Genomic DNA, 17,668 nt, shown 5'->3' with positions numbered 1-17,668 from the left:
CTGACTCGCTGTTTGAGAAGGTTTTTCAGATAGAGAGTTTATGAGAACCATAAGGTAAATGACTCTTTCCATACTATTGTGCAGTTATTTCCTGAATCATATTGCTGTTTGATTCAGTGTCTGGAAATCTAAATAGTTGGGATCATTGATGGATTTGTTCAGAGGCCAAAACCCTGATAAGCTTATTAATGAATATCAGGGTAACTTAATCTTCCTGAATCTTCATAGAACATTTGAAACCCATAAGGGAGAGCCACAATGTAAACGCCTACAGAAATTAGAGAATGTTAATTAAGTACATCACGTAAAGATAAATATTAACAGATTATAGCCCAAACTGATTTCAGAAGACCTGGGTTAGCATTTATGGTAAATTAATTGAGAATAGGAATGAAGATAATTTTAATGAAGTGACTGGTTTTTCTTCAGCTGCTTTCAAAATTGTGAAAACCTGGCTTGGTCCAGAAGCAGTGAGCTTGTTGAAGTTTACAAGCAAAAATGAAGTTCAGGACTATGTCAGTGTAGAATACCTGCCTCCCCACATGGGTGGAACTGTAAGTATAATATTTGAAACTTGTTTATAAAACTATACTGGATAATGACACATTAGGCTGTATACTTTCCTCAAGGAAAAAAGAAAAGTAGTATCATAATATACAAAGAAGTATCACAGATACCCTCAAAATAGCAAGTAGTGTTACACACATTTTTAAAGTTTTAAAGTTGTTGATTTTTTATTTTTTAATAGGTAATATATTTATGTGGTTCTAAACTGAAGAATATTCAGAAGAATAATGAGAAATAAGTCTTCAGTAAAAATATCTCCTCCTACTTCTATTTCCAATCACCATATTCCCTCCCCAGCTGAATTTCTTATATTAATTTGCAGGGATATGTATTACCTATATAAACAAGTATAGTATATAATTCTTCCTCCCTCTCATCTCTTCTAAACAGTTAGTGCATTTATGTGCTACTGTGCATCCTGCTTTTCTCTTCACAGCATGTCTTATACCAAATCAGTATGTAGCAGGCGCTCATACTCGTTTATGGCTACATGGCATTCTACTATCTAGACATAAGTTAGTGAATTTCCTCTTGATGTGTCTTCAGTGTGCTTCCAATTGTTTGCTGTTCAACAGTCTTTTTAGTTAAAAAGATACTGTTAAGCATATACTGTCAAGATTTTTTTGAGCTGATTTTTACTACTCATAAAAAAACTGTACAACTTATGGACTTGGTACGCTTTGGGTTAACTTGATAATATTTCACTTATTTGATTTTTTGCGATCTTTTTTTTATACTGCCTGCCTGGCAAAATTGTGTTCAATCAGAACTAGCAAGAGGAATAGTTTTGATATGTCCTTCTGTTGATTGTCTTTGATTAGAAAAGACCTGAACCAGTATTTTTAATTTGAAGTCTGCTTCTTTCTTATTCTAAGGCTTTATTTCACATTTTCACCTAGAAAAACCAAATACACTTCATTTCAGGTGCTATGCTTGATTTAAAATGTGATTTTGTTTATTTTTAATAACTTGCTCATAAAATTGTTGTATCTTAAATAATTATAATTAATATAATTCATAACATTTTAAATTATATTAATTTTATGTATAGAAAAGGTTATTTTATTTTCCCTCTCTGTTCTTAGTGATATATTTCTTCAGAATTACAGTCAAAATTATAGCAGGACTATTTTTTAACATTAATTTTTAAGTTTTTTTTTTCAAAAAGTAATACATATACATAATTTTTTAATAAAGTAAACACAGTACCAGAGATTGAAAAGTGTAACAGTACCATGAAAACTACATCTCCCTTCCCAGGTCCTTGCCCACTGCCACTCCCTAGAGGCAGTCACCATTAAGTTTTCTATCCCTCTGGAGTTATCTATTACAGTTTTTTACACAAATGGTCACATACCATATATATTGTCCAGTTGTGCTTTTTTCACATCTTTTATTTTGCAGGTGATACCATATTGATTCACAGAGGTCTATCTCATTTTTAAACCATTCCAAAATATTCCATTGTGTGGATGGATATAACATAATTTATTTAATCACTCCTCTTTTAAAGGACTGCAGTGATCATTGTATTCTAATTTTTTGCCATTACTAGTTTTGCTGCAGTGAATATCCTTGTAATAACACTTGATGTATGGGTGCAGCAAGAATGCATACAGAATAAACTCCTAGAAAAAAAATCAGTGGGTATAGTTTTTAATTTTGATAGCTGTTGCCACATTTCCTCTAAAGAGATTGTGCCTGTTTACCAATAATGTATGAGAGTTCTTGAACCACCTCCTTGCCAGCATCGCATATTCTTATTTTTGTAATCATTGCCAGTCTCAGGTAAAAAATATTTCATTGTCATTTTAATTTGCATTTCTTTAATTATAAGTGACGTTGAAAACTTCTTTATGATTCAAAAGACAGTTTTCATTCTTTTTCAGTGTATTCTATATCCCTCTTTTGTATTGTTACAGAACTTATATGGTTCTTAAAAACACACACACACACAACATATACATTTAAAGCTTTTATCCATCTGAAATTCTTTTTGGTGTAGAGAACAAGCTAGAGATCTAAGGTGATTCTGTATAGATGGCTAGCCAGTTGTCCCACACCACTTATTGCTGCTTTTCTTTCTGGTTTGAAATACTTCCTTTATTTTAAATTTCGTGATCTAATTAAGTCTATTTTCTTGGCCAAAGTAATGAACTGTAAATCTACTAAGAGAATTATTTCTCCACCCACCATTTAGTAGGCTCATGTGAAATTATTTTCTTTTAGGATCCTTTCAAGTATAGCTATCCACCACTAGTAGATGATGACTTCCAGACCCCATTGTGTGAGAATGGGCCTATTACCAGTGAGGATGAAACTTCAAGTAAAGAGGACATAGAAAGTGATGGCAAAGAAACATTGGAAACAATTTCTAACGAAGAACAAACACCTCTTGTTAAAAAGGTAACTTTATAAATAAAATGAAACTGAATCACAAGTTACGGTCTATCCCCAATTCTGCCACTAGCCAGCTATGTGATTTTGGGTAATTCACTTAACCTGCTACCCTTCCACATTTTTGTGTGTAAAAAGAAAGAGAAAGGATGGGATTAGCTAACCAGAAGCACCACTTTAGTGTATTTAAGGCTGATTCCAGGCCAGGGCCTGTGTCTTATACCTATAATCCCAAGCACTTTCTGAGGCTAAGGTGGAAGGATCGCTTGAGCACGGGAGTTTGAGACCAGCCCGAGCAACATAGGGAGGCCCTGTCTCTACAAAAAATAAAAAATTATCCAGATGTGATAGTGCACACCTGTCGTTCCCAGCTACTCTGGAGGCTAAGTTGGGAAGATCGCTTGAGCCCAGGAGGTCGAGGCTGTAGTGAGCCATGATTGTGCCACTGCACTCTGACCTGGGTGACAGAGTGAGACTTTGTCTCAAAATAAAATAAAGGCTGATTCCATGCTTTTGTATAAAGACTAGCAAAACACATCTAGAAGTAATTGTTTTATCTGAATTTTTTTTATTTGTCTAAAAGTAATGAATTTACAACTTTGATTTAGTTCCTTTCTCTAATTTTTAAAAGAGCACTTAGTAGTTGTCACTCTTTTTACAGGTAATCAGGAACTTGATAGATGGATAAATACAATGTTATATTTTAGAAAAATTTAAAGACTCTTAAGGGAAGGGCCATGTTGTATTTTCTACAGTAACCTATGTAGGCACTAAAATAGATGTTAATGGTCATGTTAATATATGCTAAATAGTTATCCTTTTTTTTTTTGTCTTTAGAGTAACCCAACCGAATCTACTTCCAAAGCAGAAGAAAATGAAAAAGTTGATTCAAAAATGAAAGCTTTCAAGAAACCATTGAGTGTGTTTAAAGGCCCCTTACTACACATCAGGTAATCGCCAAATATTTTATTAGCTATAATTTTATAACGTATCTTGATCACCTTGAGGGAGCCACAAAATTAAGAAAACTTCTCTTTGGTTTTTGAAACTGTAGAAATATAAAACCAAGAGTTATCTGAAAATTACCTTGGTTTCCAGACATAGTGGATATTTTTAGCTACCTTTCTTTTACTATGTCGAGTGTCTTTAAAGGGCTCTCATCACATATCAGATAACAAAAGTAAATATTTATATATTAGTCAATCTGAATGGCAGTAGTTTCCTCACATTACTGATACTATTAGACTTGCCCAAGTTCGGGAATGCCAGAAATGACACGAAGGATTTGTTGATTTTACTTTCCAAAAGCCAAAGATGAACTAGAAAAATAGGTTTGTGACTGAAGCCAAACTTCAGGACATCTCTGTTTTTCTGCTAGGTTATTTGATTCAAAAGATTCCAGGTTTCTTTCAGCATTGTATAAAGTGTATAAAGACCTTTTTCTCACTGATGTTTTTGGTTGGTAAATATATTTTGCCTTACGTTAAATTGCTACACCAACTTAATGATCTCATGTAGCATTTTCTGTCCCTTTACTTGAAACCTTTCTATATAGCTGCTTTATGTGTGTCTCGTATGAACAATACAGCCAGACTTCTAAAAAATCTAATCTGACATTCTCTAATTGATAATATTAGTTTGTTTACATATATTTTGATTACTGTTATATTTGGATTTATCTCCGCCATCTGTGTGTATGAAAGCCAACAAACAAGAGAGACAGATGCACATGCATTTTCTATTTTTCATGGTTTTTCTTTCCCATTTTCTCCCTTCGTAGTTTATCTTTTCTGTTCGTTTACTTGTTCCCTTTTTTCTCCCTACTTACTTGGAAGTTACACATTCTGTTTTCACTGGAAGCCTGTCACCTCATAGGTCCTTGCCTGTAATTGTAGAGGTATGACAGGAAAAGCAGGCTAGGGAGAAAGCCAGACAGCTTCTCAACTGCATATCAGGCTCTGCTCCTCCCTTCCTCCGCCCCCGGTGAAGTCCCACAGCTGCTCCTACACGTACACAAGGACCTAACCAACCTCTGTCTTCCTGGAGCTGCTCACAGTTTTGTGCTGGTTACTAAGAACAATGAGATCCATAACCTTGTGTTTTTCTATGACTTACTTAAGATTGGGTTCTAAAAGGAAGCCAGCAACCATGTAAATTTACCACCTTGTCCAAAACTAGGCAAAGCCCTCCTGGGAGAGCTCATTCTTAAAAACATGTGTTAGTTAGATTAAAAAACACCCCCAAGGTACAGACATTCCTGATATAAAATTAACCTATTTAAAGATGTATCTCAAAATCAAGGGCTCGCTGAAAATCCACTTTAAATTATTCACCTTTTTATATAAAACAAAAACACTATTCTTCCCATCGTTGTGAGCCACCTGATACAATTTGGATAGTGTAATTAAACTACACAAACTTTGCTTGAATTGTTTTAAAAATTTTTTAGGTCATAGGCATTACAATGGAAAGTAATAGTAAAATTTAAATTTCGAAGCTCACTGATTTTACTGTTTAATAAGTTCTTCCTACAGCTCCCATCCCAAATTTACTTTTATGTTTATTTCTCTCCTTCCCTATTACTTAGAAAAGCTGCTATATAGTAAGAAATTATTCTGTTAAATACATTCCTAATCATCTTTCTTTTTAAGTTATGCTCTTTCCTGTTGGTGTATAGAAATATGCCTTATTCTAATTATTTGTAATTAGGTAAAGTTGAAGCAGCAATATCTTCTTTGCTTTATTATCTATAACCTTCCAAATAGTTTAAATCAGTGCACCTTAAGATAGTGCTGATTATAGGATTAATCAGAGCCTTCGTCATTCTCTCTTCTGTTCTTCCTGGTTTGCTTTTGATCTGGGGGAAAACCATAGGACTTTTTAAATAGTGTGCATTGAATCAGTAAGATTAAAATACAAAATTGTATTGGGTAATTGTTTTGTAAGTCTTTTTTGGTGAAATGCCTTTATACAAATGAGCCTAAAATATTAACTAAATATTTTTTCTTCAGGCTAATGATTAGATTGTCATTTGTTCTGATTATTACAAATGTTGTATGTTTTTTTCACTCCCTAGCCCAGCAGAAGAACTGTATTTTGGAAATACAGAATCCGGAGAGAAGAAAACTTTAATGGTGTTGACAAATGTAACTAAAAATATAGTGGCATTTAAGGTAAATATCTCAAAGATACAATAAATTATGTTTGAGAATTTGACATGGAAAGTGATTTTAGACATGTTCTAATTGGAAGATTGAAAAATTTGAACTTGTACAGTGTTTTAATTTATGACAATTTTTAGGTATGTAGTACTCCCTTCTGGTTCTAACCAAGTGGCATAGCTTATCAAAAACTGTTCCCTGAGCTCTGTATCTGAATTTTTATGTGCAGTAATAGGTTAATGTCTAAGTTAATACAAGGGTTTAATGTTTGTTGTAAATAACAACCCAAGAAAAATTACTCTTTACTATGTGAATAATTTAATTTATAATAACAGTGAAACATAAAACTATAAAATTGATAGTGCATTTTCCCCAAGTGTGGTATATTCTGGAGTGTAGTTTATATCGGATATTAACCTGATACTGAGCATTAAGTGTAAGAAGACTGAGTCCGTCTCTACCCCATATTGTAGGTTTTCCTGCCTTAAATCTTCTGTTTAATTTAGACGTAACCACCAGGATGTTCCTGATGTGCTTTGATTATCTACTGTTTTTTAATTTCTGAACACCATTGTATTAATTACATGCAATCTAATGTGCATTGTTTTTGTGAATTTATGTCATTAAATTCAGGCAATTAACAGGATAAATATTTAACAGATGGATTGTTTTATTTAAGAGGGAGTCTGAATGACAATTTGACTTACAAGTATCTTTTTAGATAGGTCGAGATGCTTTCTTCCTGTTAGTGGGGGGAAAATCTATTCTATGCATAACCATCACTGTTACTTTGTAAACTCTTTGTTATTGATTATTCACTGCTAATTTTTTTTTAAAAAGTCATTCTTAAGCCATTTCCCCCCCCAAAAAAGCACAAAGGATGTTATGTGACTATTGTGTTTATAAACAGGTGAGAACAACAGCTCCAGAAAAATACAGAGTCAAGCCAAGCAATAGCAGCTGTGACCCGGGCGCATCAGTGGATATAGTTGTGTCTCCCCATGGGGGTGAGTTGTCACTTAGTAGCCACAGCAGGTGTTTAGTGTGGCGGGGGGGAAGGGGACCTGGAGCTGGGCTCTGAGTCAGCAGAGATGTCGGGCTAGAATCTAGAAATTAGCGGAGTATCACGAGTCACCTCACCTCACTGTAGACATCGGTTTTCCCACATGTGAAATGGGATGGTCAAAGAGGTCTCTAAAGCCCTTTCCAGCATTAAAATGTAATTGTTTCTAACAAGTAAAATTGTTTAAACTGACACCAATTGAAATTGAATTTCAAAGGAGAAATTCCTCACTTTTAGAACTTTTTCCTTTTTAAAGATATTTCCATTTTCTTCTTTTTCCTTAATGTTAAGTTCCAGAATAATGCTTTAAACCACATGCATATGCAACCCCTTTGAAGGTTCCTGTTTATATGCTGAATTACCCTTTTGGAATGCAGGTTTAACGGTCTCTGCCCAAGACCGTTTTCTGATAATGGCTGCAGAAATGGAACAGTCATCTGGCACAGGCCCAGCAGAATTAACTCAGTTTTGGAAAGAAGTTCCCAGAAACAAAGTGATGGAACATAGGTAAGCTTTTTCCTCACATTCTTCTCAAATGTAGTGGGAAGAATCAGAAAGAGAAAAGTGCCTCCTTGGACCAGGTGGCCTCCCTTTCTTCTTACATCTGCTGGGTGCCCTGCAAGGCTCTGGGGATGCCCAGATGAAAGAGACCTGGTGTTGCTCAAGGAGGTCACTAGTAGCAGAAACTCACTTGCAGGTCAGTGCAAGAGTCTGGATCTGTCCAGATCACAAACACAGATTGTCTCAGCAGTTCTCCCTGTAGGAACGCTCACCTTACATACTAGAATGTTTTTACAGCATTGTTTGTAATAGTGAAAAACTGGAAAGAAAGAATCTAAATGGTAACCAGTAAAGCAATAGTGAGATACGTTTGAGTATATCCACACTAAAGCGTGCTGCAACCACTCAAAAAGGTACAGCAAGTCTATTTGTTCTGACATGGAAAAACATCTGTAATATATTTTAGAAAACAAATCTAGTGAGAAAAATTGGTTATGGACATTATCCTACTTAAGAGGGGGGAAAACTTGTGTATATAGATATATATGTGTATGTGCATGTATATAGATATATCAGGTTGTGACAAATTTCTTAAAAAGATGCATAGAAAAGGAGAAAAGACTGTATTGTAGTTTTATTTTGCTTTTTTTTTTATTGGAATTGTGGTTTATTGGAGTATTCCCATTTTTCCCCCCAGGGGACATCTGTCAATGTCTGGAGACACTTTTGGTTATCACAACTGGGTGATGGGGTACAATGGGCATCTAATGGGGGCAGCATAGGGATGCTGCTAAACCACTAGCAGTACACAGGGCAGCCCCATCCCCCAAAAATGATCTGGCTCCAAATGTCCATAGTGCCAAGGTTGAGAAATCTTGCTTTATAGGGCAGTTAAGGATGGCCATTCCAATGACATTAGAGTAGGCCCTGAAGCAAGCCACATAGATAACTGGACAGAGACCTTTCCAGACAGAACAACAAATGCAAAAGGAGTGTGCTTGGCCTTTGGGAGGAACAACAAGGAAGTCACTGTCTCATGACTCCAGTAAGGGAGGAGCATGGTGAGAGATGGGGACAGAGGTAGTAGGATATCAGATCGTCCCTATGGTGAGGACTTCTGAGTGAGAGGAAAAACTATTAGGCGGTGCTAAGCAGAGCCATGAGGTGATACGGGCTTATTTTTTTTTTAAAGGATTCTTCTGGGTACTGTGTAGAAACTAGACGGTGGGCAGTGATACCAAGTTCACACTAAAATGGAATTTGCTATATGCCAGCACTGTTCTAGATGCTTTCGACATACTGATTCATTCAGTCACGAAGACAGCCCTGTGAGGGAGGAAGGCATTTTTCCGACTTTATAGAGGAGAAGCTGGGAAACCTGATAATGGCTATGGTTGAATGAAATCTTCAGGGCTGGGCACAGTGGCTCACACCTGTAATCCCAACACTTTGAGAGGCTGAGGTGGGAGGATTGCTTGTGCCCAGGAGTCTAAGACCAGCCTGGGCAACATAGGGAAACCTCCTCTCTACAAAAACTCAAAAGCTTAGCTGAGAGATCATGAAAATAGATTATGAACAGTGAAATTCCTGAGAAGGCTGAAAGTGTGTGGGGGACCAAAGCAGGGGAGATTAGCCTTGGTCCAGAGGAGGGAGAAGCAAATGGAGGTCAGCAGCCTGCCTTGTTTTTACATGTAATATTTAAATTTTCAAATTCTATTACAGGAGGGCCTACTTTCTGTTTTTATCAAGAGTTTTTCTTTTGTTCAAAGACATGGTTATGGGAATGTTTTGAAAGGGTAAGAAACACTGGTATAAAAGGTGTTGTAGATTAATTTGAAGTTCTTATGAAACAGTCTCTCAAAATGAAGGGTTATTTTTGGTTTCGTTATGTTCGAGTTGCTTTGTTTTCTTTGTTTTTTGCTGTACCAATTACTGATGGTTTGCTTTTCTATAACTGTGAGAGGAGATCACTGTTCTGCAGGAATTGGGAGGGAGGCTTGGTGGTGGGGTACTGAAGCTCAAGGAAAGTACCTTTCTCCTATCTAGAAAGGGTGATTTCCTTCAAATCGTAAGATATTTTGATGAATTCTACTGAATACCATGTAAAAACTTTCATTTGAGTTTTACTGAATGGTATCTGCCATATGTTGTGTTCCTTATACGTACATTAATTAACGAAGCTGGAAGATACATATACACAGAGCAGCTGTCTTAGGTGAACCTGGGGAAGAGGAATGAGGGTTTTCACCTCTGTTACATAGTCTTCTGTGTTTAGCTGTTTTCATTTTATATTTTACTTTTATAAGAAAATTCATTAACATTTTTAAGAAGTTATGTTTTCTTTGGATTTTCATAGGTTAAGATGCCATACTGTTGAAAGCAGTAAACCAAACACTCTTACGTTAAAAGACAGTGCTTTCAACATGTCAGATAAAACCAGTGAAGATATATGTCTACAGGTAAGTATACTTTCTTCCTACCCAAACAAAGTTATTAATGCCGATCAACATTAGAAATCCCTTTTTTTCTCACGGACATAAGGAAAAACCTTTGGCATAGACACAACAGAAATACTGTCTTCTTTGTGAAGAGATGCCAAATCAGAAATGGTAGGCAGGCCAGGTGCAGTGCTGCCTGTAATCCCAGCACTTTGGGAGGCCAAGGCAGGAGGATCACTTGAGCCCAGGAGTTTGAGGCCAGTCTGGGCAATATAGCGAGACCCTGTCTCTACAAAAAAACTGAAAATTAACCAGGTGTGGTGGCACACATCTATAGTCCCAGCTACTAGGGAGTCTGAGGCAGGAGGATTGCTTGAGCCTGGGAGGTCAAGGCTGCAGTGAGCCGTGATCATGCCACTGCCCTCCAGTCTGGGCAACAGAACAAGACCGTTTCTCAATAAAAAAAAAAAAAAAAGAAAAGAAATGGTGTAAGAAATGAGTTATTTTTGGAGATCTACTAACCATTTGAAAGCTTTGGCCATTTTTAGCAAAGCACAAGGTGCTTTGGGGAGTATCAAATAATTCAGTCTTGCAGAAAAAAAAGTACCAAGTAGTGCATTTAAATTTGAAAGAGACAGAGGGGCTCTCCGAGTAGCTGAAGGCTACTTAAGGGTTTCTGTACCTCCAGGAATTGACTGCTCTGCTCCTGTCTCAGCTAGAAATGTAGACCTCTCAAAATGAGAATAAGCATAGACATATCTGTCCACCAAACAAATCTAATGCCCTGTTGCACTTCCACCTCCTTCCACCAGCCTTACAGAGAGTAGTGGGCCCCATCCTTTCAGTGTTTGGATTTCTAGTATTCCTGTTTGTCGTGCCCATGATTAATGACTGTTTTATTGATATAAATCTTTCATCCCTTTTTCCCTCTTCAGCTCAGTCATTTACTAGAAAGCAATAGGAAGCTTGAAGACCAAGTTCAGCGTTGTATCTGGTTCCAGCAGCTGCTGCTTTCCTTAACAATGCTCTTGCTTGCTTTTGTCACCTCTTTCTTCTATTTATTGTACAGTTAAAGAAGTGGTGCCAAATAGGAACCACGGCTCCTTCGTCCATTAGTTGGAAAAAGTAACAGACCTAAAACTCTACCAAGCTACTAAAAACATTGCACATCTGTGCTTCCTAAAAGGAAATATGCAGCACTTAGAGGGGAACACATACATGTCTTGAAAATAAACTGCTAGAATAAAGAAATGCTGGAGAAATTGATTATAAGAGACTATAGCTATTTAGTAAAGTAAGTAAAGGCATATCCATTGTGTAAATTAATAGTTTAAATATAATTTATTTTTTCCTTTTGATCTGAATACTTTTAAAGCTTAAGTTTTATCGTGTAAATACATTAGCTAAACTGAAAAGTATAAGTAACATGCTTTGTTGCAGCCAAAAAATGTAATCTGCTTTTTTATGACAATTATTATAGCTGAGCTGACTTACTAGCTTTTCTATACTATGTATATAGAAGAACATGTATATTGAGAAAGAAAACATGCTTATATAGAGGAATTTATGTAACCATGACTTTGTAATGTTGAGAATTCCTCCCAGGTGATGGTCAATATTCTTTTGGAATGTAAACCGATTTAATGCCAAACCACCTTAACCCTTGTTTCTCAGTGTTCCTTAACAGCCTGCCTTTTATTAATCTCAGACTTTTTTATGAACACTCTCATTTCAGTAGAATTTGGAAAACTAAGCGTGGTTGGAATTTCTTTGAATTCTGTTAGTAATGCCCAAAAAAAAAGTCTCAAGCAGTCCCCCTATCCAGTCATTTTTATGGAGTTTCATGTTGTCCACTATAGCTGGACGCTGAACTTTTTGCCTAATTTATTAAAAAGGCCTGACCTTCTGTTGTCCCATCTTCACCCCCATTCCAGAGCAGAGGAGTCTCTGTGGACCATGAATTGCACTGTCTCCCTCCTCATTTCTAAATGAAAGGTGTTAGATATAAATGTTTTGAAAAGTTAGTTGTATGAGATGCTAAGCAGGATAATAAATTTAGATTTTAAAATGTTCCTTGTTAAAGTCAGCCCATGACAAGGAAATTTACAAAATACTAGAGTATCTAGAAGGGTGAAAAGAAAAAAATAAAAAGAAACATAGATGCCCAGGTGTCAGCTCTCCATTTAAAAAATGAAAAATGTAACTCACGATGATCTCTGAAACCTTCAAACTAGGACCAATTGACTTACTTGATATTCTGCCTTTGATATGGTAGTACCCACCCGGTATTCCTAAAATCCTAACAAGATACACCTTGCAGTAGCAGAGGCGATGAAATTAGTTTGTTTTCTCATTAATATGGCCGGTTTGTTTGGGTCTATGTTGCTTCACATGTACATCTACTTTATTTGAAAGAAAAAACAGTCTGCCTGTAAAATGTTGAGTTTTGATTGAGCCATGTTTAGAGATTTTATTACTATTCTGAAGGGTAGTGTTGTTGGCTTTCATCTTCAAGAAGTTGATTCCACAATTGAGTTATGAAGAATGATATAACAGAATTCCTTCAAAATTGGCCTAGAAAATAAAACCTTAAAAGGACACTGGTGTGCTACTTTGTCTTAATTTGGGCTTTTCTGTTTCAGTTTGCCACCTCCAGCTGTGAAACGGACTGCAGTCCACCCTAAGTACTGCGCACAGTATCTCCCTGTATGTGTGCACAGTGGCTTCCCCTCACATGGTAGATTTTTGGCCTTAATATAATCTAATCCCAAAGTAGTTGTGTATGTTTTCTGTTCCTTGGCAAATAAATGAGGAAGTAATTAGCCAAGATTGAAAATGTATTGTCCTAACGGTGTCCCTTTAATGTTTCATATGAAAAATTATGTTGACCCACTAAAATATCCTTGCTCAATGTCTGGTCAGTTGACTTTAATAACATATCCTGTTAATGTTTGTGTATCTATTAAATGTGACTAAGCAGGATTACTGAAAATTAACTATAAAATCAAAGGCATCTAAACGTTTGTACTTGTCTTGATTAATCATATATTTACACTTGATTTTATTCTGTCTTCATTTGTTTTTATTTAATCATAATTGCATGATTATTTTTGGTACTCTAATCAGTAATTTTATTTTTAATCGTGTCATTACCTATTCATGACCAAATTACCAAGGAACCAACATTTAGATTTAGATACTTGTTTTCACTTAGGAATGGAAATTAATCGATTTTCCATGGAAGCACTAGTGAAATATCATTACCTTGATCTGCAAGTAGCCTGAAAATGCGATTGCTGGTAAACCTGGCCTCAAATTTCATACTACCATAACTGTTTTTATATATCGCCACTAATTTTGACTGGATTTAATAGCACTTTATTATACAACTACAAAAAAATATATTCCTAGAATTGTTGCCAGTGTAATTTCTCTAATGTTCTGGTGCTTTTCATATATTTTCAGTATTTTTATTACTATATGGGTATTTTCTTTGTATAAATTGATTAAAAGAACATGTTTTCTATTTTAATATGTTTTAGAAAAATAATTACATTTATGAAATAAATATCATCAGGAAAAAAAACCTCTGGTCTCTAATTGATAAAGCATCTTAAAGAAAATCAATATTCAACCTCACTCTGACCTTTTCAAGATCATAGTAATTTCTTTTGGATCTGCTTTGCATTTCTATAAGGACAGCACTGCAGGCCTCCAAAGATGCAGTTCAGTGTCAGGTTAGCCTGTCCTTTAGTGTGTCCTGTTTCTCCTTGTCCCCGTGTCAGGTGTAGCTGCTCTTCAGTGTAGTTCTTCGTTTTCCCCAGACATAGCATTGGACCCACTGTCATGCTTAGAGCTCATTGTGGAGCCTGTTGCTGAAGCTGCAACGAGTCACAATTGCCACGTAGTTTCCCCAATCCTAGTATTCACACATAGTTCTCTGACAGGAGCAAGCAGGAGGCAGGCTAACAAGAAGTCTGCCTGACTGCCAGACACACAGGGAAGATAGCAGTGTGGCACTGATCATTCTGAAATCAGGCACGTGCTCAGGACCTGGGACCTGGGGGCTGTTGCAGAGGGGCAGCAGGGAAGCCCCAGGATGGTGATGTTAGAGGTTCTCAGGGTTCTTGATTCCTGGTCTGTCACCAATGAAATACACAGCCTCCCAAATGGCAGCTACCTCTCCATAAAAATAGCATGAATGGGACAGGTCCCTCTTCTACACTGAAAAATATTCTGGAGATAACAAAATCAGGTGGTTAAAGAGTCCCAACCCTCTGATAAATTCAAAATAGAGCCACAAAGAATGTTAACCTGCCAACAAACACCATACTGACCCGGGATGTGACAGGGTGGTCTCCGTCCCTAGAGGACACAATTTTCTAGGAGACTAGAGCTCCTGTCAAGAAAATCTCCAGCTAGGTCGGAAAGGATTGGTTACTTTACAACAGTCTCCAGCTCTTTCTCCCCTAAATGTTTACCATCAACTCTAGGTTTCCTGATATCAGAACAATATGGGCCCTCGAAAGCATAGGGCTCCCCTTCTCTCCCTGGCCCAAAGAGACAGACTAGAAATCTTCTGTTCCAACTGAAACAATGGTTGTTAGGAGTGAGGGCTCTGAGGTAAGACTGCCTGTGTGACTTGGGAAAGTTAAGCCAGTTTCAGCCTGCTTCCCTAAGTGATAATCATAGTACTACTCCACAGGTTAGGTGTGAGAATGAGAGGAAATAATGCATTTAAAACATCCATGGAGTCTAGCCTTGCTTTGCTGATATATTACCTCCACCTCCTTGACAATTCTCCAAACGTTTTCCTGTCTTTTATCCACTCTTGCATTCTTGGCACCTCAATAAAATTATCAAATCAGTTCTTTCACATCTGCATCTTAATTTGTCCTTGTATTGAATAAAAATTATCTCCCTATAATGTCCAAAGAGTCTCATACCTTCCTTATTCCCCACACATGTTGCCTGCCATGAAGAGTGAGACCGATCTCCCACGTGTTAACATATTTGAAGACAACTGGTTTAACTGACAAGAATACAGAGAAATATCTCCCTGACCCATAGGGACAAGATTTGTGCACATTTTCAAGTCTTCCTGGAGGGAAAATTTGAGTGGTCCTTGAAACCAGCAGTTTTCCCACGCTCATCTTGAGCAGTCTCGAGACAAAACATACTTGTCATAACACGCAAATATGGTTAAGCAGCTTGGATCAGATACCAAATAATTTTTCAGTCATAAGTGGAATACATCATAACACACTGTCTTTTATAGATAAAGGAAACCCAAAGTAACATGACTAGTTGGTGTCAGAACAAAGAGTTTAATCTTTTAAGTCCAGTGCTGTCATAACTGCCCAGAGCTGCCACATTGGAGTAGTAGGTTAAAATGCTGAACAGGTACGTCTGAGAGCTTTACTTGCACCAACAGTATGAGAAGAAAAGAGAATGAAGATAAAATAGGTGACAAAGTAGAATAGCCTCTCAGGACCCTTGGCTGGAAGTTTCTTGGTATTCTAAGCTATAGACAGACTGTATTAGTCCATTCTCACACTGCTATAGAGAACTACCTAAGACTGGGTAATTTATAAAGAAAGGTTTAATTGGCTCACAGTTCTGCAGGCTACACAGGAGGCATGGCTGGGGAAGCCTCAGGAAATTTAAAATCGTGGGAGAAGACAAAGGGGAAGCAGGCACATCTTGCGTGGCTGGCGCAGGAGGAAGAGAGAGAAGAGGGAGGTGCTACACACTTTTAAAAAAAACCAAATCTCATGAGAACTCACTATCACAAGAACAGCAAGGGGGAAATCCACCCCCGTGATCCAGTCACCTCCCACCAGGCCCCTCCTCCAACATTCCCCAATTTGGCATGAGATTTGGATGGGGACGCAAATTCAAACCATATCACAGATCTTATTTTCAAAAAGGTTTTAAACATACAGATTAACATATGTTTGCTTTGTGGAGTGGTTTGATGTGCAGCATCAACCTTCAGGGAAGTTTATTCATCTCTCTGTAGAAGGGCATATAGTAGGGTGTGTTACCACCAGCTGTCTGAGGAGCCATAGTCTAGTAACCTGAACAAGTCTTGTATTTAATAAAATCAGAGCACATATGTTAGTTTTCTATTGCCATATAAAAATTTCCACAAGCTTAGCAGCTTAAAACAGCACAAATTTATTATCATCTCACAGTTTCTGTGGATTACACCGGTACAGCATGACTGGGTTCTCTGCTCAGGGGCTCAGTAGTCTGAAATCAAGATGTCAGCTGACTGCATCCTCCCTGAAGGCTCCACTAGGTAAAGATCCACTTTCAAGTGCCTTCAAGTTGTTGGCACAATTCATTTCCTTGTGGCTATAGGACTGAGGTGGTCAATTTGCTAGCAAAGGGTCTTTGCAGCTCCCCACCCCTATAGGCAGTTTACAGCATGGCTGTTGCTACCTCCAATCTTCCTTCAGAAAGGACCCGGTTCCTTTTAAGGACTCACCTGATTAAGTCAAGCCCACCCAGGACAATATCCCTTGGGATTAACTCTAAGGTAGTTTATTCAGAACCTTAATTATATCTGCGAAGTCCTTCTTAATCATGGGAGTGACATCCCATCACATTCACAAGCAACACCCCCACTCCGTACTCAAGGAGAGATGCTGTGTGGGTGCTGGGTGGGACCTGCAAACTCATCCAATTCAGTCCCCCAGGAAACAGAGGGTTGAAGAACTGAACTCAACCTTAAGCAGTGTGATTGACAGCTTTGAATTCACAGATGTTCCACACCTGAAAGGAAATAGACTAGAACTTATTTATTAGGCACCAAATGGCAGGTGTTGAGACCATATATCTCTATCTTGGTTGGCTTTCTCTAGTCTCGTAGATTCAGTTCACACAAGTATTCAAACTTTTATGAGTAAATTGTTAGGGGAAAGTATGTCACCACTATTTTAAACATTTATTCAATCATAAAAAGCGCTTAAGAAAGATTCTCACAATGAGTTAATTTGCTAGGACAAAGGGTACTTCCAGTAATCGTGTTCTTTTATAAATGAAGCTCTAGTGAAAGCAATTAGCTTTTTTTAACTTTCCCTTTTCTTTCAGAATAATCCATTTGCTTCAGTTCATTTGAGTTAGTTTTCTTAGACATAAATATGCTCTGTGGATGTAAGTAAATAAGAAGGACAAAACTATTAAAAAACAACAAAAAAGGAAACAATTCTTACAGAAACCTGCATCATGATATCCAACATGTATACTCTCTAATTTACTTTGGATTAAATTCTAGTGCCTTGAATTCTATTATTTCAGAAAGTCCTCTGCACATTTTCAGGTTGTTCTGGAGCTATGTATACATGATGTATATGTGTTTAAAAATCTCACTGATTTCCTGGTTCATTTTGGAAATCATGTACATATGTGTGTATTCTTAGTAAGTTTCTGAACACAAGAAACTTCCAAAACTCCTAATATTATGCTTGACCATTTCCCTTGCTGAATCTGAGACTATAACAAACCACGAAGCCAATCATTTGTGTTTCTCAATC

The 17,668-nt window shown here is 37.1% G+C and overlaps 1 protein-coding gene across 2 annotated transcripts in view; it reads left to right on the top strand.

Annotated features, from left to right (window-relative positions):
- LOC105478149 (motile sperm domain containing 2) overlaps positions 1-13,684 on the top strand; it is a 51,544-nt gene extending 37,860 nt beyond the window's left edge. The window contains exons 8-15 of one of the 2 annotated variants that reach the window (XM_011735182.3): positions 430-554; positions 2,797-2,973; positions 3,802-3,914; positions 6,041-6,137; positions 7,036-7,132; positions 7,566-7,695; positions 10,046-10,148; positions 12,770-13,684. In XM_011735182.3, the coding sequence (XP_011733484.1) occupies positions 430-554; positions 2,797-2,973; positions 3,802-3,914; positions 6,041-6,137; positions 7,036-7,132; positions 7,566-7,695; positions 10,046-10,148; positions 12,770-12,811 (884 nt within the window). In that variant the 3' untranslated portion in view covers positions 12,812-13,684. Of the gene's footprint in view, positions 1-429; positions 555-2,796; positions 2,974-3,801; positions 3,915-6,040; positions 6,138-7,035; positions 7,133-7,565; positions 7,696-10,045; positions 10,149-11,062; positions 11,394-12,769 lie in introns of those variants that run through there. The other variant, XM_011735181.3, reaches the window with a different exon arrangement.
- Positions 13,685-17,668: the final 3,984 nt, after the last annotated feature.

This window comes from Macaca nemestrina, chromosome X, assembly GCF_043159975.1.
Source record: "Macaca nemestrina isolate mMacNem1 chromosome X, mMacNem.hap1, whole genome shotgun sequence".
Lineage (NCBI taxonomy): Eukaryota > Metazoa > Chordata > Mammalia > Primates > Cercopithecidae > Macaca > Macaca nemestrina.
This window is presented reverse-complemented; position numbering and strand designations above follow the sequence as displayed.